Source organism: Xyrauchen texanus, chromosome 24, assembly GCF_025860055.1.
Source record: "Xyrauchen texanus isolate HMW12.3.18 chromosome 24, RBS_HiC_50CHRs, whole genome shotgun sequence".
In the NCBI taxonomy this organism is placed as follows: Eukaryota; Metazoa; Chordata; class Actinopteri; order Cypriniformes; family Catostomidae; genus Xyrauchen; species Xyrauchen texanus.
Genome location: NC_068299.1, coordinates 10,851,096 through 10,874,228, shown reverse-complemented (window position 1 = coordinate 10,874,228; position 23,133 = coordinate 10,851,096). Strand labels below are relative to the sequence as shown.

At 42.3% G+C, this 23,133-nt stretch overlaps 1 protein-coding gene across 1 annotated transcript in view; it reads right to left on the bottom strand.

Annotated features, from left to right (window-relative positions):
• Nucleotides 1-5,138: 5,138 nt before the first annotated feature.
• LOC127618073 (uncharacterized protein KIAA1522 homolog) overlaps nucleotides 5,139-23,133 on the bottom strand; it is a 42,619-nt gene continuing 24,624 nt past the window's right edge. The window contains exons 3-7 of the mRNA XM_052090313.1: nucleotides 11,857-11,994; nucleotides 11,604-11,647; nucleotides 10,956-11,097; nucleotides 10,683-10,793; nucleotides 5,139-10,284 (exon numbers count right to left, since the gene is read on the bottom strand). Coding sequence (XP_051946273.1) covers nucleotides 6,902-10,284; nucleotides 10,683-10,793; nucleotides 10,956-11,097; nucleotides 11,604-11,647; nucleotides 11,857-11,994 — 3,818 coding nt within the window. The 3' untranslated portion in view covers nucleotides 5,139-6,901. The remainder of the gene's footprint in view (nucleotides 10,285-10,682; nucleotides 10,794-10,955; nucleotides 11,098-11,603; nucleotides 11,648-11,856; nucleotides 11,995-23,133) is intronic.

The following is a 23,133-nucleotide window of genomic DNA, read 5'->3' as shown; positions in this document are numbered from 1 at the left end:
CTTGGACAATACAAAAATGTGGTTTTAAGAAATTTTTCAAAATACATTTTTGTGAATCAATGTTTTGCTACACTGCTTGTGAGGTTTGTTGAGGCAAGCTACCACTTATTCACGTGGCTCGTAAAAACAGATGTACTTCAAGCTTGAATTGGTCCTATGCTAAGAAAATCTGTACTTTTATTGTGGAATTTACCATCAGGAGGCAAGATTAATTGCCATATTTATTTTTAAGCACATTATTCTTTATAGAATTTCAATTAATGCATTAAATCAACAGCCCTAATTTGTATACATCCAGATATTTTGCAGTAGCCTATACTTTAAATCAATTGTTTTTTCATGGTTTTATTTCAATTATGTCATTAGCAATGCTTCATTGGATTGTAGTTCATACCCTCAGTGTTGTAGGCTACCTTAGCCTTTTGGCTGAATTTCAAATATGTTTTTGCAATGTTGTCATTCACTTTGGAGCTGGTTGGTTTGGTTAATAGGAACAGAACCAAGGCAGCTGAAAAAGTGGGCGGGCGCTGTTGTGCTGTTGAGAGAGTTTCAGTGACTTTTGCCATATAGGTAGGTAGCTGACGCACATCACTATGTGCTTTTTTATTTATTTATTTATTTTAAAGATTAGGTTGAGGTTAATATGAATATTTAAGGGTTAGTGAATATTTTAGGAGATGTGACCATTTCTTTGAATTATTTCATTTTAATCACCATTTTTGCCTTCACTAATTCATTTTAGTACTATGGTGTGACAAAATAATTTTCAAGTATTAATTTTCCATTTAGTTGCTGAATATAAGCTAAAAAATTAATGCATGATAATATATCATAAATAATTAGCACACTGTTGTTTAAAGTTTTAGATGGCTTATAGCATGTCACCACAGGGCATGTCAAATTCAGAGAAGTGATTAGTGTCAACTATCCAGTTTCCTAAAATGCCCTTGCATTGAAAAGGTTCAAGCATACCCAAGCAAAGCCTTTCCGTCTTCTGAATGAACATGTCCCATTTGTTTTGATACTTAAATGTGTCTTGCAAATGTTTGGTCCCTTAAACCATAAAATCATCAGCTTTTGTATTGTGGAACAATATCAGTTTTGTACATTTTACTGATTAGAACAGCAAACATTATAATGTTTTTTAAATTTAAACATAACATTCACAGTATACTACACTTAATGCACACAATGTTGGACAAAAATGTATGTTTTAGTCTGTTCAAATTCAAACAATAAATATTGTAACATTTATGTACAACAGTTGTTTTGCTGTAAGGACTTACAGGAAGGTGCATTTAGTTTGATGAGATGATTATTTTAATATTTTGCACTATACCATTTTTTAAAACAATGTAGTTCAGCTTCCCTCCAACCAAGACTGGTTGACCACTGAAGCTAAGCAGGGTTGAGCCTGACCAATACCTGGATGGGAGACCTCCTAGTGAAAACTAAGGTTGCTGCTGGAAGAGGTGTTAGGGAGGCCAGCAGACGGTGCTCACCCTGTACTCTGTGTGGGTCCTAATGCCCCAGTACAGTGACGGGGACACTATACTGCAAAAACGCCGTGGAGACAAAATTTACTGAAGTGGTTACAAGAGTGGGGAATGTCGAGAAACGGATCGATTATCTGGAGAGAGACCAAGGTGGATTTGGAGTGGGTCTGGGAGACGTTGGAGGACTTGGAGAACCATAGCTGGCAGAATAACGTCTGTATAGTTGGAATTCCTATGGGTGAAGAAGGACAGGATATGGTGGATGGGACAGGCTCTTTCCGAATCTGCTTGACATAACAGGCCATAAGCTGGAAATCGAGCGAGCTCACAGGGTTCTGGCTCGGCGATATGCTGAGGGAGACAGGCCCCGATCAATTCTGGATCATCCGATAAAGGCCTCTTGTTATGCGAGGCAAGGAATAAAGGAAGGCTTTCTTGGCAGAACCACAGCATTTTCTTGTTCCTAGACTTTGCGAGTTTGACGAGAGAAATGTGATTGATTTAAGAAATGCAAGACACTCTTACATCAATGGAAGGTCGCTTTTGCTCTGATGTTCCCGGCCAAACTGAGAATAGATGCTAAGGATGGCCATAAGACATTCAAGTGTCCTCAGCAAGCGATGTCCCTCAAAGTCAATGGAGAAGTTATTTTGTGGTACTCATGGTGCAGTCAAGTGGACGACTCACTGAACTTTCACTTGACTGTCCGAGGTAACGGAGCGCCTTTTTTGTTTCTTTTTGTGCTGGTTGCGCCTAGTGGCTGGAGTTTGTTTTGAGGAGTAACACCCCTTTGGGACAGTATTGTGGATGAATTCGCACAATCTTTGTGCTTATGCCTCCTATTGGTTGGAGTTTGTTTTATAGATTATCTTTTGTTGTGTAGTTCTGTCTCACAACATTTGTATAGGAACACCAGACTTGCGCAATCCGATGGCAAAATTGTCGCAGGGGCTCTTGTAGGCGTACAAGGACTGTTTGAGTTTGGAGGGATGTGGGGCTAATGCACCCTTTTTTCTGTTTGTTTAGTTCGGTGGGAATTTTGGGGTTTGATTGTTGCACTAATGTTGGAATGTGGTCTTTATAAAAAAAAAAATTGTCACACAATATGTCAAAATGTCATGTCAAAATGAATGTTAATATGAGTGGATTGTCTCTCTCTCTCCACATGGAATGTGAATGGGTTGGGGCACCCCATAAAAAGAAGGAAGGTTATTTATTTTTTAAACGTAATAAATATGATATAGTACTTCTTCAAGAAACGCATCTTTCCTCGCAGGAAGCTGAACAATTTGGGAAGATACGGGGTGGGCATGTTTTTTTTTTTAGTGCTGGCTCAAGTAAGAGCAGGGGAGTCATTACACTAAGTAAACATTTACAGTTCAAATGTATCAAATTGATTAAAGATAAATTAGGAAGAGTCTTTATTGATTTAGCAGAAATTTCAGGGGCAAATGTTGATTTTGGCTAATATTTACGCACCTAAAGCTGATGATCAGGGCTTTTTATAGATCTTGAAGGGATGTTGCAAGCCGCAGATACCCCTCATGATATAATATTGGGAGGTGACTTTAATCTATTGATGGACTCAGTCCTTGATTATTGTGAAGCAAAGTGTGTAAGCCCCCAAGAGCAACAGTGACGCTCCACAGGACGTGTAAAAATCTTGGTCTTGCAGATATTTGGAGACTTTTGATCCTATCTGGGAGGGACTATACATTCTTTACATCAGTCCATAAGATTTAATCTAGAATTGATGTTGTTTAAAAGTATATCTTTTGTATGTTTTATATATTTATTATTATGATTATTTATGTTCTAATCGTTGGTACCTATTGTAGTGCGTGTTTGTGTCGGTGGGTGTGTGGGGGAATTTTTTTTTTGGGGGGGGTTAATGTATATAATTGATTCGGTATTTTATGTTATGTTTGTATGATTTATGTAGGAATCAATAAAAACTGTTTCAGCTAAAAGTGAATCTAGAAATAAAGAACCTTGTCTTGCTAGAGGAATATAATTTTAAATAAAACTTTGCAATAAAGTTAGAGATATGTTTGGGATTTGTAGTGAGAAAATTATTATTATTAACTTTCTTAAAAGAGGAATTCTCATTTTTTTTCCTCTAGATAATTTTTTTTTTTTTGATCTTATAAATGCTCCTTTTGCTTTATATTCATAGGTCTGATCTTACTCCAACTGTAATTTGGTTAAAAGGCATACATCCTTATTTTGATCACATCAAATTAGCTTTTCATAAATATCTGTTATGTTTTGGATTAAAGTATCCTCTCTGTCTTTTCTAGATTTAGCTGTTACCTTTCCCGTTCTGATAGCTAGTGTCCTAATTTCATATTTCCCAATGTATTCTATATAGTTTAGAGACTTTGGGTTTGCAAAAAAAAAATTATTTAGGTCACACTAGGCTTTTAGGATGCAAACTGTTTTTGGACAATGCAACAAACATGGATATGATGTCATAATGCTGCATTCCAGACAACTCTGAACTCATGACTTTCCCACCTCCGACTTAATAATGACTGGAACGCCGCTTGAAGTCTGACATTCAACTCTGGGTAGATCGATTAACCCTTTTTTGGCCCTGCCCACTGGTGCTAAGTCAGCCACACATAAAGAGGAGAGAGGGCCTGTTATGGGAGATTCATCAACTCTTTTTAGCGGATATACACGGGACACTTTTATGTGCCCATCTGGATTTAAATGTTTTTCTAAAAACATTTTGGACTGCTATCATGCATATTGTGCCACTTTTAAAAGACGTTTTCTTGCTCTTTTTGCACCCATCTGTGATATTTTTAATTGTATGAATTTTGTAAACATGCACTAGATGAACACATTGCATTTCTGGCAATGTGCACCACGGTTTAAGAGTGGTTTTAAGGCACAACTTTTAAAAACGCATCCCCTTCTGTGTGTAAACAAACATGGAAGATTTGAAGACCAGTGTCTCTAGATTGTATTACGTTTGCATATTCAGAACATATCAGTGTGGATTGCTTGTGAGCCAGTCAATACATGATTCAAGCTTAGCAAAGGAACTGTTATTGAATGAGCATTATTAAAGAGATGGCAGTAAAATAACTATTATACCCAATGCAAACCCGTAAGTAAACCGTTTAATTCATGAAATATTTCAAATGTCATCACTGTTTTACAGTTAAGGTGCCGTTGTGCTTGAGTGAACAGTTCAGTGTATTCGGATGCAATGAATTGGGTGTATGTTGTGTAAACTTTGAAATGTAGTTTTATAATGTTGTAGAGCTTGTTGTTAATTTTCTTATGATTGAGTGTAAATATGGCTGTATTGAAGGGGCTGCATGATGTTAGCCAATAATTACAGTGGGCATTTACATTGAAGTCTTAAAGGGCATTTCAGAGACAGGATAGATACAGGGTGTGTATATATATATATATATATACACACGCACACACACATTACTAGATTATGATTGTTTTGGTGCAAAAAAAAAAACTTTGCTAACTTTATAAGTGGACAACTGTAAAAACTCATGGAAGATAATACAATTTTATATATATATATATTCGTTTTCAGTTACAGATGCCATTTGGTTATTGACATGACTAGTCCATATCTCATGTTAATGGTTTCAAAATTACAATTAATTTATTTAGGAATAAAAAATTTATTGGGGAAAAAATTAATGAGTGCACCTTTAAGAAGAAAATGCCTCCCTCTAGTGGACATTTTTTGTGGTATCATCAATTTCAACTTCTACAATTTCAGATTTACCCGCCCCAACCAATACAGAATTCCAACAATACTTTGTGTAAACTGACTGTTCTTGGCCAGAATTAGCTGCATAGTGATCTTTATGCTAATGTGAGACTACTTTTTGGACCTCAAAGTAATTTCACCTCCGCTGTCATGTGACGATTTGGATTATTTTCACAGTCACTACAGAGAGCTTTACAGAGACATTTATTTGCACTACTGGTCCAAGTTTTAACAACTAATCTACAACCATCCTAATATCTCATACCAGTCCTTAAAGCCCATTTGACTTTAAGCCTGTTATAGTGCTAAATCATTTGAAATACATTTAGCAGTACCTGATAAAAATCAGGAAATGAGTGATCATGAAGCTAATTCATTAACTTTGTTTACAGTCTTTACTCTTGTCATATGATGAAACATTGTTAATCACAATTTATAAACTTGAATCTTTTGTACAGAATCTGTTTTGAAACAATATGTAAATAAGAATGTTCTCCTTAGTAAGAGACTATAATCAGTCAAAAACAGAAAAGATAACTGAAATTAAAGAAACATTAAAAAAAGGTAAGAATAGTGCATAGGACAAATTTCATATTTTAAAGGCAAACAATCATTTTCTTTCTATTTGTCCAGTCCATACAGTAATGTACATTGACTCTATAAACTAACAAACTTCTTTAGGAAAATAAAAACAAATTAAACCAACATTAATAAAACAGAGATACGATTTTAAACCTTTTGCTGAAGCTCATTAGCTGTAACATGATTTTCTGACCACCTGCTCGGCTCTATACTTGCACACTCACGATTATGTGAGAAAAGACTGTGTCTGCTTCATTCATCCTTCTTTTTCTCTTACACATACTTTTACATTCCAATAGAGAGCAGGACACATTACAATCTTTATATATACAGTATATCTTTACAAATCTTGTGTTTTAAAAGTAAACTGGGCTTATAAATTAATTACAGACAACAGTGTTGTAAATACAAAATAAAAATTATACTACGGCCCAAAATCATTGGCAGATGCACCCATCTTTCTGCTCTCTTTACATTGCTGTTCTTTTATTTAATTATTTCCTTTCACTTAATTTTTTTACCCATTTCATTTTATACTGCTCTTATATTCATGCATACACAAATGCCAGGTGGGCTTCCTATGTCAAATTCAACCACAGAGTTTAGTTGGTCATAACAAACTGTAATTGCCTTCTCATGGTGGAAATGATCCCTGCTTACTGCATCATTGCGATTCTTACAGTGCTTCCTAATGGACAATAGTGACAATAGACAAGTTTTAATCAACTGGAAGGTAGCATGTCATCTGTCTAGTACTGAGGACACATATAAATAAAGTATGAATATTTATCAATCCATGAATATCTATAATACCAAGCCCAAATACCAGTGACATTCAAATACCATTGGCAATCCCATGATGAATGGGAATCAGTTACACTAAACCAGTGTACAAAAAGTGCAATATGCATATCTGTACAGACTTTTTTGGTATTTTTTCAAAATTGCTTAACTTTTTTTTTTTTTAAATCAGCTAAATAGTTTGGTCTTGACACCCAAAGCCTAGTTTTGTTTGCGAAAAAGCAAAAACTCAAGAGTTAATCAATCAATCAATCAATCATTCATTGACTCATTAATTTGCTGGGACCTCAGAGGTCTCTGTCTGTACTTCCTGTCCGGCAGTTTGTACAGTCTCTGATTGCACATTTCCAGTGTCAGCTATAAACTCAGCCTCTGCACAGTTCTGTGCGACACTCTCAACCATTGCTTTGAGTTTCTTAGCAACAGGAGGAGGAACTTTGTTCGTCATCTTGTTTGAGTCACTAGACTTAGCCAAATCAGAGACAGAAGCTAGCTCTGCCACCAGAGTCTTACTCAGGTCAGCCTGAACATTTGGGGATGATGATGTCTCTATTACAACCTTCTTTGTATTTTTGGAGAAAATAAAGCTGGCCATAGATGCAGGAGAGGAGGGTGCAGTGCTGCCACCTACGGCTGGGGGAGGGGGACACAGACCAAGGCATTTGGCTTGGCTGTCTTTTGAAGACATAGCTGCAGCCTTTAGACGAATAGCGTCCTGGAGACGCATTGAGGGATTAGTTGGCGCCAAAACTAAGGGAGGTGCAGGAGAGATAGCAGAGAGATTAGGACTGGGTGTTTGGGTTTTTGGTTCATTAACATCTGATTTCAATGGTATTTCAATAGGGTCTGATTTATCAGGGGTTTTGTTGTCTTCTTGTGCATCAGATTGAATCTTTGGCTCACCGATAACTGACTGGTCCACTGCATTTGTGCTTAGCAGGGTTGCAGGTTCAGATGCCATAGGTTGGATTTGTTCCACAAGGGTATTTGGTTTTACCTCTGGTTCAGCACAGAGATGTTTATTTGTTGGTACAGCAGGAGCTGGCTTGTTATTTGGATCAGAGAGTGTATATCTAGCTAATGAGCATGTTGGCTCAAGGCTTGTGGTTTGCATTTTCTGAACAATGTTAACTGATTGAGTCTTTGGTTCAGTTAATTCTTGCTGAGTGTTTGATGCAATGGTTTGATTTTTGTGGGGGGACAGAACTTCACTTTTTGGCTCTGTGCTAGACAGAGCTTCCAGCTCAGGGGGCAGTGATGTGATAATCAAAGATCGCCTGACTGGTTTTGGAGGTGCATCTTGACTAACACCTGATTTTTGTTTGGGGGGTGAAGGTTTCTCAGGATCTACAGCCTGGCTCTGACTGGACTTAACTGACCTAAGACGAACCGTCTGTAGAAGAAACTGGGTGACCACGGGACCAGATGTCTCCTCCTTGGCCATAGTGGGACTGCTTGGATGTTTCGCCTCTTTATCTGTGGTAGTTAGTCTGGCCTTTATCTTGACATCAGTGGGCAGCGAAGGTGGTCTTGGAACATTCAGTTGGTGACCAGAAGACAGAGCTGATGTTAAGCTCTGTTTTGGAGGTTGGACTTCTGGTGGAGGGGGTGGGATTTCCTGTGGTGCAAGAAGTGATGCTGACTCTGTTGTTGAAGGGGGGACTTCTTGTGGTGGTGGAGTTGGAACATTTAGTGATAATGGAGGTGGAACTTCTTGTGAAGATGTTGGAGGTGGAACTTCTTCTGGTGGTGGTAGAGGTGGAACTTCTTGCGGTGGAGGTTGTGGAACATCTTGCGGTGGAGGTTGTGGAACTTCTTGCGGTGGTGGAAGTGGAACATCTGGTGGCACCTGAGCTATTGTCTGTAAAGTCTTTGAAAATGGAGGGGGTTGTGGAGGAGAGCTAGTCTCATTTTGCACAGCAACAGAAGTTGCAAAAGCTGGGTCTACTGGAGGGGCAGGAGCAGGAAACAGAGGCGGCGGAGGGATCCAAGAAGTTGGGTGTTTTATGTCTTTGACAGCTGGGATAGAGACTGAAGGAACAGTATCTGGAGGTGGTTTGGCTTGGCTTGAAATTGGTATTGGTGGATGATGATCTGGGGGAGGTGATGGAGAAGTGGAGAGGACAAAGTCTGTGGTTAATGTTTCAACTTTGCTTTTTAGCTGTACTGGAGGCAGCATGGATGGTACTTTTACTTCATTATGCGCATTCACTGAGGCCCTATGGTCTGGTTCATCTACAATTTTAAGACCTCTCTTTTTGGCCCAGTGTTCATAATTAACAGGTCCAGGGCCACATAGCAGTTCAAAGGTGCGCTGGTTATGAGCCCAGGTCTCTGGAGGGGGCGCTGGGGGAGCCAGTACTTTGGGATGGGCTGGAATGTCAAACAGAGACCTGAGAGTCCTCGAAACTGGGGAGGGAGTGTTGTCAATATTTAAACATTTTGCAGACAAAAGGGAATCCTTCTGCTGAGCAAGCTTACTGGTTCTATTTGTGAATGAATAGGGTGAGCTGACAGAAGACATTTGTAAGTCATTTCTCATCTTAAGCTTCTCTGGCATGTTTTTTTTGCTGTCTGTGCTGACTATTTGGATCTCCTTTGATGGGAGAATTATGTGGCCATTCAATATATGTGTCCCAGCCTTCAATTTAGAGTCAGTGGATTTGGACTCATCTGCACCAATTTCACTTTCCCCATTGATAGGATATGGTGTGGAAATGACAACAGAGTTTGATGATCCATCCAGAGTGCTGACATCACACAAGTAAGGACCCTTCGATCTGCTCTGTTTGCTGTTGTGTAAAGAGTATGACCTTCTGGGTGGAGCTGGAGGTCTCTTGCTTCTTTTCATTACTGATAGACTATGTGAAAAAGCCCCAGCAGAGCCTGTCTTTTTGCTGTCTTTCTCATCTGTAGTGTCCCCATTCACATGAGTTGCTTTGAAGGCAATGTTTAGTTTAGCTGCTCTATCTGTGTTTTCAACCTCACTTCCTCTGCTGGCCACACGGGGAGTGCTACTGCTGGAGAGGGTGGAGGAATCTGACACTAACGTTTCTGAGGATCCTGATTGACTCCAGCTAGAGCAGTTTGAGCGGATTGTGGAACGATTTGAAGAGACTCTGGAGGAAGCTCTGGAAGAAACTCTGGAGGAAGCTCTGGAAGAAACTCTGGAGGAAGCTCTGGAAGAAGCTCGGGTGGATGCTGGACTGGCTGACACCAGGCTGCTTTTACTAATGGTTCGGACACTGCTACGACTATGATTGCGACTGAGTTCCACAACGTCCACAGATGGGGGAAGTACAGCATTTGGAATGATTTTAGACAAGTATGTGGCCTGAGGTGAGATAGACATCACTGCACTGGATGCATTTTCTGATGAGATTCCTGATGTGGGTAACCAAGGAAGAGCTAGTGGGCCTACTCCGGGTCTGTCCGGATCTGTAGGGTGGTTCATTAGCCATTGGAATGTAATGTCATCTTTGTGTTTGACCAGTATGGGGAGCTCTGCTTCCTGAAGATTGCCTTGTACACTGTATTGTTCAGAGCTGGTGGATCCACCATCCACAGAGGAAATGATGGAGGGTAGGTTAACACCTCCATTGGACAGCTGATCATCAAGAGAATGGGTGGTAATCCATGCTGCCCGGTCTAAACCTTTAGATATGATACACAAAAAACTTGAATAAGTAAACAGAACACTGTTCTATATTTAATTACATTGCACCATATATGCCAAACATACAATCAAAATAGCACACAGATCAGCTAGTAATGTTGTGTCATATGTCATTGGAAATGTCTAAAAGAAAGTAGAAGAAATATATAATGAGTAAAGGTCATGTATTTGTACAGTATTTGAGAGCTGAGTTAAATAAAAGTTATATCTTCCTCATTTCTTTAGTTTTTTTCACTCATATTTATTAATTAAAATTATTCATGGCAAATAATTGACAATTAATTAATTGTTAACAACCCCACATTCCAGTAAACAAAACAGAACATTAAATGATGATGTGTAGTACACTGAAAAAGATTAATGCAGTAAATTTTACCCAGTTCTTTCTGGATGTGTCGTGGAATTCCCACGAGTGTTCTAGCATGTTTCCTACGTGATTTGGGCTTCTCTTGAGACTTATCCGGCTTCAAAGGACTGAAAGTTGAGGCTGGAGAAAGGAAACCATAAAACAATAATGTTGCTTTGAAACTGTATTTCAGATATTGATTTGTGAATGTAGCACTTTATGGGGACAGATCCTTTCCCAGGCCAAATTAAAGTAAGATAAATATCACTAATAATGAATGTATATCTGTGTGTGAAGAGCCACCTTGACGTCTGAGTCCAGAGCGTGTTGATCGTGTGGAGATAGTGGAGCGTGTCGAAACAGTGTCACCAGCTGTGCTCTCAGACTCAAAACCTCTCAGCTCACTGAAACTCATGCTGACTTCAGTCTGAACTGTTACTGTTGACTGCAAATTAACAATCTTTCATTAGCATTTAAAAATAGTCAACAATATATTGCAATTCTGGAACTGATTAAAGCTGAATTGTGTAATTTTTTAGATGTTAAAATGTTTACTCCAATTTCAGCTTAATATGCAGAGACAACTATGTTGTGATGGGAGAAAGGTGACATCCATTGATCCAGGCAGGCTACTCTGCCTTGCAGGGTACATTTGGTTAGGATTAGGGTGGGGTTAGGGCATCATCTGCCTGTCAGGAACAAACTGTGGTACCTTTGTACAATCGGCTCTATAAGTAAGTCATTTGAATGTTGATTTCCCAAAACGTGTTAACATTCGCTCTGTGGTGCTATTATCGTAACTTTGGCTTAACCAATGGTGTTAGTTTAGAGCAGGGCTTTATGTTTGCCAACCAATGGAAGACATTATTATTTTAGCAATACATTTATTTATTTATAAATACATTTGTATTAGGATCTAAATGATGATCAATTCCATTGAGGAATACTTACAATCATACTTTGATCATCAGGGAAGTCTATCCCATTCTTATCATCTGAAACATAAACAACACATCAGCTCTTTAACCAACAAAATAAGCTATGAAAACTGAAATAATGTAATATGATATTGAATGTTGTATGCTGAAGATATGCATATGCTTTGATTTTCCTTTTATTTATTTATTCCCTCAATTCAAAGATTGCGGTGCAGAGGCGTGTTGGGTTTCTACTGCAGACTCTGGTTTGGAGTTAGAGCTCTTACCCTCCTGCTGGAGCAGTTTCAAGCCCTGCTGGGCCTCTGTATGCAGGTCCAACAGATGCTTAGGTCGATTCCCCTCCACAAACACATTTTCCTGGAACTCTTGGAGGGAAACAGAGCCCACAACTTCGTCTTTATGGCCTACAGAGAGAAAAAAGAGAAATATTTTTAATATCTAACAGATCCACAGATCGCTGACAAATACTGTACACTGTATAGAATTTTCCAAATGTACAGGGCTTGAAACAATCAATGTTTTAAAAGTATAGAAACATGCATGCTCCCAAACTGTCTTGAACAATATAGTGACTGATCAAATGTTTTGACCTCAGGCAGCTTAGCTTCAGTAACACTATTGCTAAGTCTAGGCCTTCAGTGCGATTCATGCCATTAAGAAAACACAGTTTCACAATGAATACACCATATGACTATCATACATTATGTGGCAGTCAACTAATAATACCAATTGACATTTTAAAAACACGTCCACGCACAAAAGCCAGAACAAAATTCATCCAATACGAAGAAAAATCTCTCTAATATTTACAATTGAAATGTTGCTTACAATAAATTTAGTTTTGTCAGGGTACACAATTACTTTTCAAATCTTGAAACACTGACACTGACTGCTCATGAAGCCTAATTTACATTTAGAAAACTCCTGATGTTGCTATAACAATGCAAAAAGCACTTACCAATTAATGATCATGCAGATCATATCAGGTTTTTAAATCCATAAGGATATCTTTATCAGTGAAAAAAACAGCAGTGTTGACAGCCGATTCATCAGCAAGATCTTGTGCTCTTTGTTTTAAAATTATGTACATCACTTAAAGTGTGATTGCGTCATTCAAGGCCAGCTAGAAGGCCTGGTCCGGGACATATCCTGCAGCCCAATGAACTCAATGCAACTCAGTGATAGTGAAATTACAGGCTACATTATAGGCAAACAGAATCTAGTAATCAGAAATATGAAATATACCTCGATATGTTTCTTCAAATTAGTGGCAGTATTAATGATGATATCTGGCTTGAGCAAGTTAAACTCACATGACACGATCAAGCAAGTGGTCTTTTTCATTGCGAAAATCCCTTTCAGGTGCGGCCGTGATGTTCAGATGCTGAACTGTGCTTGAGGCATACTCCACAGTTGGCGCCAAATCTACAACTGCCGTTCAAGTTTTTTTTACATGTGATTTGATGGGAGTCATGAGACTCTCCCTAGACAATCACGTTGATAGATAAAAATTAAATCATGGCAGGAAATTAGTGAACACAGATGGTAGGAAAATAGTGCAGTAAAAGTACAGTTAAAGCACTTCAAATGTACTCAGATAAAAGTAAAAGTATAAAATTTTTAAACTACTTAAAGTACAATTCTTGGGGAAAAGTAGTTAATTACAGTAATGTGAGTATTTGTAATTTGTTACTTTACATCCCTGGTAGCCACGCCCCAAACTCACACTACATGTTTAGATGGAAAGAGAAGGGTGGAGCTGAGTAGGCCACTCAAAATATAAACATCAATGTTTTGATAGTGCCTGGGAGGTTCAGTGTTTACACTTTTGGGGGAGGTAAACCCATGAATGGCTTACTTATAGTTGTCAGTGAACAATAAACTGGAATATTAGAATGTAATTTGACATTAAAAAAGTTACACACTTCACCTTTAAGGATAATTCTTCCTTTTCTGCCCAAAGCCATGCCTTAACATTTACTTTCAATCATTTAGGAGAGACTTTTAGTTGAAGCAACTAAACATAAGCAATTTATCATACAGAGGCAAACAATATTAGCAGTACAGCAATACTGAATCGTACAGAGAATCAGAGCTGCATTGTAATGGTGGAAAAGCAGAGGAAATTATTTTTTGTTGTTAAAAGGAAATGCCTTATTATTATGTATCAGTTAAGTACTCATGGAAGTTTTGACATTATGCCTAAGATCTCCTTTTGTGTTTCATTGAAGAAGAAAAAATGACCTAAAAAATTACATGGGGATGAGTAAAAAATATATTTATTCAGATAAAAAATGATCTATTCTGCAAAACATTTACGATCTATTATTTTAAGACCATGTTCCTCCTGTGTACTTACTATTGCCACAATAGGGAGTTCAAGAGCACGGGATCTGTGAGGTCACCAGTATGTTCAAGGTGAACAAAACTTGTTGCTCAACCTGAGAACAAAGGCAGCTTTCGATGTTTATCAACTCAGTCAACCAACAAGCAGGATGTCATTTATGTCTACCTTTTTTCTTTTTCTCCCCAATTTAGAATGGCCAATTCCCAATGTGCTCGAAGTCCTCATGGTGGCATAATGCCTCAATCCGGGTGGCGGAGGACGAACCTCAGTTGCCTCCACGTCTGAGACTGTCAATCCGCTCATCTTATCACGTGGCTTGTTGAGCGTGTTACTGCGGAGACTTGTGGATTCGTGTGGAGGCTTCACCCTATTCTCAGCACGATTCTCACAACTCACCATGCACCCCACCGAGACCACACATTATAGTGATCACAAGGAGGTTACCCCATGTGACTCTACCCTCCCTAGCAACCGGGCCAATTTGGTTGCTTAGGAGATCAGTCTGGAGTCACTCCGTACACCCTGGATTCAAACTTGCGACTCCAGGGGTGGTAGTCAGAGTCAATACTGGCTGAGCTACCCAGACCCCCCATTTATATCTTTATCTTGATTTCATCAAATGACAAATGTAATTCTTTTAAAATTATAATTATTATTATTTTCAAATCTTTGCAGATATCCTCAAGCAGTCTAGATCCGACATATGGCCTGACCCTTCTGAAACTGGGAAAAAATCCTTCAGTCGTCCATTGGTTGAAAAAACAGACAGCCCCATCTTAAACTTACACTATTGGTTGAGCCAATGTGTCTGACAAATGGATTACGACACACAACATTTAACATAGAAAAATGACCCACATCAACTTAAACTTTGTCTTTGCAAACACATACATAAGTAAATATGACTAAGCCATTCTGCTCTGTTATCTCAGTGCAAATTCCTCCATGAACTTAAAGATAAAGTACCACAAAAATAACAACAAAAGTGAAAGAGTGATGGCAATGTTTTCTGGACATTCATAACACATTGCAAGGTTTAAGCCCTTAGTATCTTTGGACAATTTAAATAGCTAAACAACCACAGAGATCATCTGTTCAGCCCTGAGAAAAAAACACACACAGTATAATACATAAATAAACTGCGAGAAGCTGTTCATTCTTTGGCATGACACAAATGCACATATGCTCTTACAGTACGAGACTTAAATCTTGGGATTTTTTCATTTTTAATTATTAAAGGGGTTGCATGCAGAAACAATTCAATAGGAATTTTCCTTCTCTTAAAACTTCCTCCAAAGTCCAAAAATACCATTTATTGATACTAAGCTGCAAAAACATCTCATTCCAAAATCTTTGCAATTCTGAAATCAGTGCATTATTTATACCATATTAATATATAATGTGCCAACACAGGTGACTGTTTATCAACAATTAAAATTTAGAGTGGGAACTATCCATTTTATAAAACCACACTAGTGACATGAATCCAAAATTAATACTGTAATCTAAAAGTAAATACTCATTCTGGATGTGTGTGCGCACGTGTAAGTACATGGAGTACTGTGTTGATGATTACATATAACATAATCTGTAGCATCGCTCTATTTCATTCGTCTTCCAGAAATCTCTGAAAGTCTGTATAGCAGCTCAGAATGAGAAAGATTGAGACATGCCTGGACTTGCTGAGGGCAGAGTCTCTGAGCAACTTTAACTTTATAAAATCACACTAAATCTAAACCTCCAAGCAAATTGGAGTATGTTTTCAATGTCACCAAGGCTAGAATTGGGACAAGATTTAGCCCTGTTTCATGCATCTTAATTCTGCAGCATGTCGACATAGTGTAGCTGCATGTTGAACTTTCACACCAACAGGGTATCGGTTTCATAACAATATGTCGGCTCTGTACCGACAAGTCATTTTTGGGTTACCAAGTTTAGTATTTGGTTAACAGAAGGGGATGTTTATGAACAATTACAAGCTTGATCATCATTAACCCTAATTTACATAAGGAAGGAGAACCACTTTTCCATCCAAATGTTTATCATTTAAGAACCCAAATTTTATGCTATAAAAAGCTAAATCGTTTGGGTTCAATAAGTCAGATTTACTGCATATAAAGTGGTGTGTGTTTGGGTGCTTGTCTATGACCTGTACCAACTTGCAACAGTTGTCTGATAGTTGCAGCAAACCTGATACTTATGTCAAACCATAGGCGAGTAGTTCACTCCATTATTTTCTATTGATATACAGTAGTATATATTGCAAAAACTGTATAGCATTGTGAAGCATGAATAGGGCTGGGCAATATATCAAATATTAATGATATAATCGATGTAATCATGAATATTCAGATGATTTTAATGTGCTTTGGTTTAGACAATAAGTTTCATAAAGAACGTATCAGTAGACTAATTTCATGATCCTTCAGGGCTGAACAATTAATCAAAATAACATTAAAATTGCAACTCGGTCATATGTGATTATCAATCCACAAAAGGCTGCAATTTAAAGACAGATAAACATGGTCTGTGTGTGCTTCAGAATAAACCAGTGATGAGCTGATCTGTGTGCATTTGCACAATTTCAACCAATAGTCACCACTACAAGTTATTATACAAATCTACAAATGCAGCACAGAGTAATAAAAAAAGAGGAGATTAAAGCTTTCAGAAAATGCAGAACATTGTGTACTGTCAAATACACGTCGCCTTTTCTGCGTCACAATAAAAGCTCCTTGTGAAGTTGAAGTAAAACCGACAGCAATTTTGGTATCAAAATAAAAGCCTCAGGTAAAGTAAACAAGACAGAAATATATTGCTTTTGTATAATGCAAATCTAATAATCATAATAATAATAATAATAATAATTCAGCAATTATATAATAAAAATAAACCGGACATGTCCCAAAGTTTTTATTATGCAATGTTCAACTGGGTTTCAAAATAAGTCAGTGAAGTGGCTTTGCGCACCTCAATGTATTAGTAAAAACATATGAAGGTAAATTATGCTTTTTATTAAGCTACTGTGTATCATTTTATATGAAATATATATTATCATCAATAGGCTGAAAAATATTGAGATATAATTTAAGACATATCGCCCAGCCCTTACCATAACAGAGTTTCAGCTCCCGAGGCTTCGTGAGGAGCTCTGTAAACACTATTGTAACTATGGTAACTGTGGCATAGTTCTCTTACGAGAGGTTCTCTCGTATTGCGTAAGCTAGCTTACGCTACGGGAAAGATTCATCTTTTCTGAGATATTGAAGCCAAAAAATTATCCTTAATTTTGTATCCATTGTCAACGCAGTGCGGCAGCTGCAGACCTTGAGCGGGCTAGCTAGCGAGCTCATTGGTTGCTCTGCGGCAACTGCAGCAGCCTATAGACGAGCTTGGGCGAACTCGCATCCAATGAGAGGCGTCCGCGCGCTCACTGCATCAAAGCCCGCCAAAAGGGCGTGACTAGAGAGCATATAAGCGTAGTTCGTAGGCTGGAACCCTGATTTTCATCTCTTCAGCGAAGCTCTTCGCATCACTGAACCGGAAGCCGCGTCGCCGTTCGAGGGGCATCAAGCAAGCGTGGACAGCGCCGAAGAAGCCGGCCGTCTTCGCCACCATCAGCCATCCTGCGAGCTACGCCATCCGGCGACGTATCCTTTTAAAAGCAAGCTAGTTCTTAAAGAACCTCACAAAAGAGTACTGGCGTCTTTTTAAGATGCCTTGCTCCACTTGCGCCTCATGCTGCGCTCCTCTCAGCACCGGAGACCGCCACATCATCTGCGCTCTCTGCCTTGGGACTGGGGCATGCAGAGCTCGCCCTCGCCGACGGCGGATGCGATCTCTGCGAGGAGCTGCCGATGTCGACCCTGCGGGCTCGACTCGAAGCGCTCAGGACCGAAGCCGCCGCGCCGCCTTCCGTTCAGCCGCGCAGAAAAAAGCGCCACTCTCAAAGGCTGCCGGAAACAGCGGTAGAAGCGATTGCCTCGCCGGAGCCCATCCCTCGAGCATCGCCTTCACCCTCCCCGCCCACCCGGGATGCGCAGTTGCCGCCGAGCGGCTGCTCTGCTGCCATCTCGGACGAAGAAGCAGAGGATAAGGGCTGTTCCATCATGGCTTCGGACAGCGAGGAGTGGTCAGGCTCACACGCCTCCTCCTCGGCCCAGGAATCCAGCACGACCAGCGCCGGAGTCGAGGGGAACTAACACGCCTCCTCACACAGGCCGTCGACCGCCTCGGGCTCGAGTGGTCACCGCCCTTGAGCAGGCACCCAACAGACTTGACGGCTGCTTTCTACAGAGCCGCCGCCGCAGCACCCGCTACCCGGGCCGCTCCCTTCCTGCCGGAACTCCACGCCGAGCTTTCCAAATCATGGAGCAGCGCTTTCTCGCCAGGGTCCGATCCCACGTCTCCACCTCTCTTGCTTCGGTGGACGGCACCACTGAGAAGGGCTACGCTTCCATCCCTCCGGTCGAGGATGCGGTAGCAGCACACCTTTGCCCGCCCTCCGCGAGATGGCGGTCTAAACCAGTGCTCCCGTCTAAGGCCTGCAGAACAACTTCCGCCTGTGTTGGCCACGCCTATTCCGCCGCCGGCCAAGCTGCATCTGCTCTGCACTCTTTGGCCGTCCTACAGATCCTCCAAGCGGACCTTCTGCGGGAGTGGGATGAGGAAAGCAGGCATCCAGAGGCGGTTGCAGACATATGGAGTGCTACGGACCTCGCCCTCCGAGCTACCAAAGCTGCAGCCCAAGCTATAGGGAAGTGCATGGCCAGCTGACTGTGACCGAGAGACATCTGTGGCTAACGCTAGCCGACATGGGAGAAGCAGAGCGCTCTACGTTCCTCAACGCACTGCTCTCTCCATCCGGTCTCTTCGGCTCCGCGGTGAGTGGTATCATTGACTGGTTTTCAGAGGTTCAAAAAGCCACACAAGCCATGAATCTCTTTCTGCCTCGTCGCGCTAGCTCCTCTGCAGGCCGCCCACGTGAGCCTCCTGCACGAGCCTCTTCACAGCGCCCAGCTCAACAAAGCCAGACTTCTCAGCGTCGACAGGGCGGCCGCCCTCGATTGCGCTCAGACAGCCGCCGCGAGACCGCCGCCCCGCGGGCCTCGGACTAGAATTGCGCTGAAACCTGAACAACCGAAGTCCTCCTAGCTTTGTTGACAAAACGACGGATCAGTCTCGCTGCGGCCGGGCCACCGTCAAAGCTTCGCCCCCTGTCAGTCCCCTTCCTTCAGGCTACTACAGTGGTAGATTCAGCAGCCAACAAGCCGGTGTTAACGCCCGCTTGCCTGCGCTCAAACGCCGTTTTCACGGCGACCCAAATAAATCTGGTAAAGAGCAAGCGTGCCATATGTGTAGAAAATGTGCCCACAACCCAGTGTTCACCTCTACACACAAGCATTACGCATCCCGTGTCCATACCAGAGAGCAAACATGTCTTATGTGTAGAAAATGTGCCCACAATCCAGTGTTCACCCCTACACACAAGCATTACACATCCCGTGGCCCTATCACGGCACACTCACATAAAGCGGTTACGAACCGCTCGAGTGTTAGGGTTAATAAACGCACCCACGAATCCGTGCGCGCGCCCATTCTCTGACCGCTCTGTCACAAACCAGCCTTATGTGTAGAAAATGTGCCCACAATCCAGTGTTCACCTCTACACACAAGCATTACACGTTCCGTGTCCCCATCAGAGCACACTCAAAAGCAGTTACAAACCACTCGAGTGTTAGTCAATAAATGCGCTCACGAAAACATGCGCGCGCCCATTCTCTGCCCGCTCTGTCACACGGCCAGCAAACACTTCTCTGTATGTAAGTCCCGTGCCCGTGACTATGCTTGCGTATCACTTAACAGACGTGACTCTTTCCCCATTCACCTCAATCGGGAAGTCATGTCTGCCTGTCCATGCTGTCTGCGAGCAGTCCAGCATAAGCACAGTAAGCGCGCTCACACATTCTGTTCAGCGTGCTGTGCGCGGCAATCAGAGCGATTTGGCCACTCACCCTCTAACATTACGCTTCAAAGCGTGGGAAGATATTCCAGGGATATCCGAATGGGTGTTAAGCACAATAAAACAGGGCTATTTGCTACAGTTCGATCGCCGTCCTCCTCGCTTCAGAAACTACTGTGAACACGGAAGCAGCGTGCGTGCTTCGTTCAGAAATAGCAAACCTTCTGTGCAAAAGGGCCACAGAGAGAGTGCCGCCTCCCCTGAGCGAGTCGGGGTTTTACAGCCGTTATTTTCTTGTCCCCAAGAAAGACGGCGGCCTCAGACCAATATTAGATCTCAGGGTTTTGAACAAAGCGCTTGCAAAAAGACCGTTCAAAATGCTTACAACCAGCAAACTCCTCGCGCATGTACGCCAGGGGGACTGGTTTATTTCTCTCGATCTGAAAGATGCATACTTTCAGATTCAGATAAATCCCGTCACAGGCCATTCTTGAGATTCGCCTTCCACGGCCAGGTTTATCAATACACCGTCCTTCCGTTCGGCCTGTCCTTAGCACCCGTACTTTCACGAAGTGCATGGACGCTGGCGCTCGCACCCCTGCGGAGTCAGGGTTTGCGAATTCTGAACTATTTGGACGATTGGCTGATTTTGGCATAATCACATATGGAGCTTCTGTCTCACAGGACAGTTCTCCTCAGTCATCTGAACAGTTTGGGCCTTGCAGTCAATTGGACCAAGAGCTCACTACAGCCCAGTCAGACAATTTCCTTCCTTGGAATAGAACTAGACTCAGTGGCAATGACGGCTCAGCTTATCTACACAGCGCGCGCCGTGTGCAGCGACTAGCCGCGTCATTTCAGATGAACAGCCTCACACCTCTGAAGAAGTTTCAGAGAGTGCTAGGCTACATGGCCTCAGCCGCAGCAGTACTTCAACTGGGTTTACTGCGCATGCGCCCGCTTCAGCATTGGCTAAACACCTGCGCGTCTCGCCGGGCTTGGGCCACAGGCCGCCAGACAATCAGAGTGACTCAGACCTGTATTTCAGCTCTGCAGCCCTGGACAGTGGCCGAGTGGTATCAGCGGGGAGTGATGATGGGAACTGTATCTCGCCGAAAAGTCATCTCGACAGACGCGTCCAACACGGGTTGGGGTGCGGTCTGCGAGGGCTCTCCGGTTTTTGGCCTATGGTCAGTTCAGGAAAAGCTCCTTCACATAAATTGTCTGGAAATGATAGCGGTCGAGTACGCGCTCGTGCGCTTCCGATCATTCAGGGTCACCACGTCCTGGTCCGCTCGGACAACAGGTCTGTGGTATCCTATCTAAACCGTCAGGGCGGTGTCAGTTCCAGGAACCTCTTCCATCTGACGAAACGCATACTGAGTTGGTCCCAGCGCCACCTGCGCTTGCTGAGGGCGACGCACGTGCCAGGCCACCTGAACGACGGCCCAGACAGACTGTCCAGAGACAATACTCCCCCAGGGGAATGGTCCCTGCACGCTCAAACAGTCCAGACGTTATGGCGCATATTCGGCAGAGCAGAGATAGACCTCTTTGCGTCAGAAGAGAACTCACTGCCCAATATTTTTCTCGAAGCGAGGACAGCTGGCCCAGGACTGGCCCAACCGCCCGCTTTACGCCTTCCCTCCCGTCTCGCTATTGCCACAGGTAATGCAGAGGATCAGGGAAACGTGCCACTCGGTGCTCCTCATAGCCCCGCGCTGGGAGAATCAAACATGGGCGGGAGACCTTCACGCGCTATCTGTCAGCGCTGCGTGTCTTGAGTTTGGACCAAGTGACTCCAAGGTCATTTTAAAGCCTAGACACGGCTACGTCCCCAAGGTGGTCGGTACTCCTTTCAGAGCACAGATCATTTCCTTGTCGGCGCTACCAGCATCTGATAGCGAACGCGACGCCAATCTCCTTTGCCCAGTCAGAGCACTGAGATTGTATACTGCGCGCTCCGCATCTTTCAGAAGCTCCGAGCAGCTTTTCGTTTCGTTCGGAGGGCGCACCAAAGGTCTCGCCGCCTCGAAACAGACACTGTCCAGATGGATAGTGGACGCTATTGCTGCCGCGTACGCGTCAAAAGACCTACCATGCCCGCTAGTCATTAAGGCTCACTCCACTAGAGGCATGGCCTCCTCGTGGGCATGGTCCAGCGGGATTTCCATTCATGACATATGTGTGGCAGCAGGCTGGGCTTCCCCCTCCACCTTTGTCAGATTTTACAATCTGGAAGTACCCACTCTGCAGGCTAAACTGCTAGCGGTTTAATACGCTACAGCTCCCCTGGTGAGCTGCATTAATGGGACTCAGTCCACACAGACCGGCACCGCCGCTCTGTCTATGTGCTTATGTACTACACACACACACTGGCCCGCACTCTTGCCGGCCAAATATTAATTCCCCACTCACAAGGGCTCCCCCGGGTCCCCCTTAATTCTTGGGGCTCATGCAGTGGATGCTTGGCGCGCACGGCGTTGACAAAGGGTTCCCGTGAGCGTAAGCTAGCTTACGTAATACGAGAGAACCTCTCATAAGAGAACGAATCGGTTACTAACGTAACCTCGATTCTCTCTAGATAAGGGAGCAGTATTGAGTAACCGGCCGTGCTTCGCGCCACTGGCGATTTTTGGCTTCATTCAATGAAAACCAGGGTTCCAGCCTACGAACTACGCTTATATGCACTCTAGTCACGCCCTTTTGGCGGGCTTTGATGCAGTGAGCCGCGGACGCTCTCTCATTGGATGCGAGTTCGCCCAAGCTCGTCTATAGGCTGCAGCAGTTGCCGCAGAGCAACCAATGAGCTCGCTAGCTAGCCCGCTCAAGGTCTGCAGCTGCCGCACTGCGTTGACAATGGATACAAAATTAAGGATAATTTTTTGGCTTCAATATCTCAGAAAAGATGAATCTTTCCCGTAGCGTAAGCTAGCTTATGCAATACTCGTTCCCTCATCTAGAGAGAACCGAGGTTACGTTAGTAACCGATTCGTTTTTTGTCGTACAAGCTCTAGCCCGAGTCCGATAATGAAAGTTTGGTAGAACAAGTGATCGACTTGAACCACCTTCGCAAGCACGACTTGAGCAGGATGTTTCACAGTGATATGTTTACATTTTTTTTATTTCTTACAAGTACATAGTTGATTATTGCGAACCTAACAAAGCTTCAAGTAAAAAACATGTATTGTATCCAAGTTAGTCATCTTTTGCTGGAATGGGTGTAGCCGAACT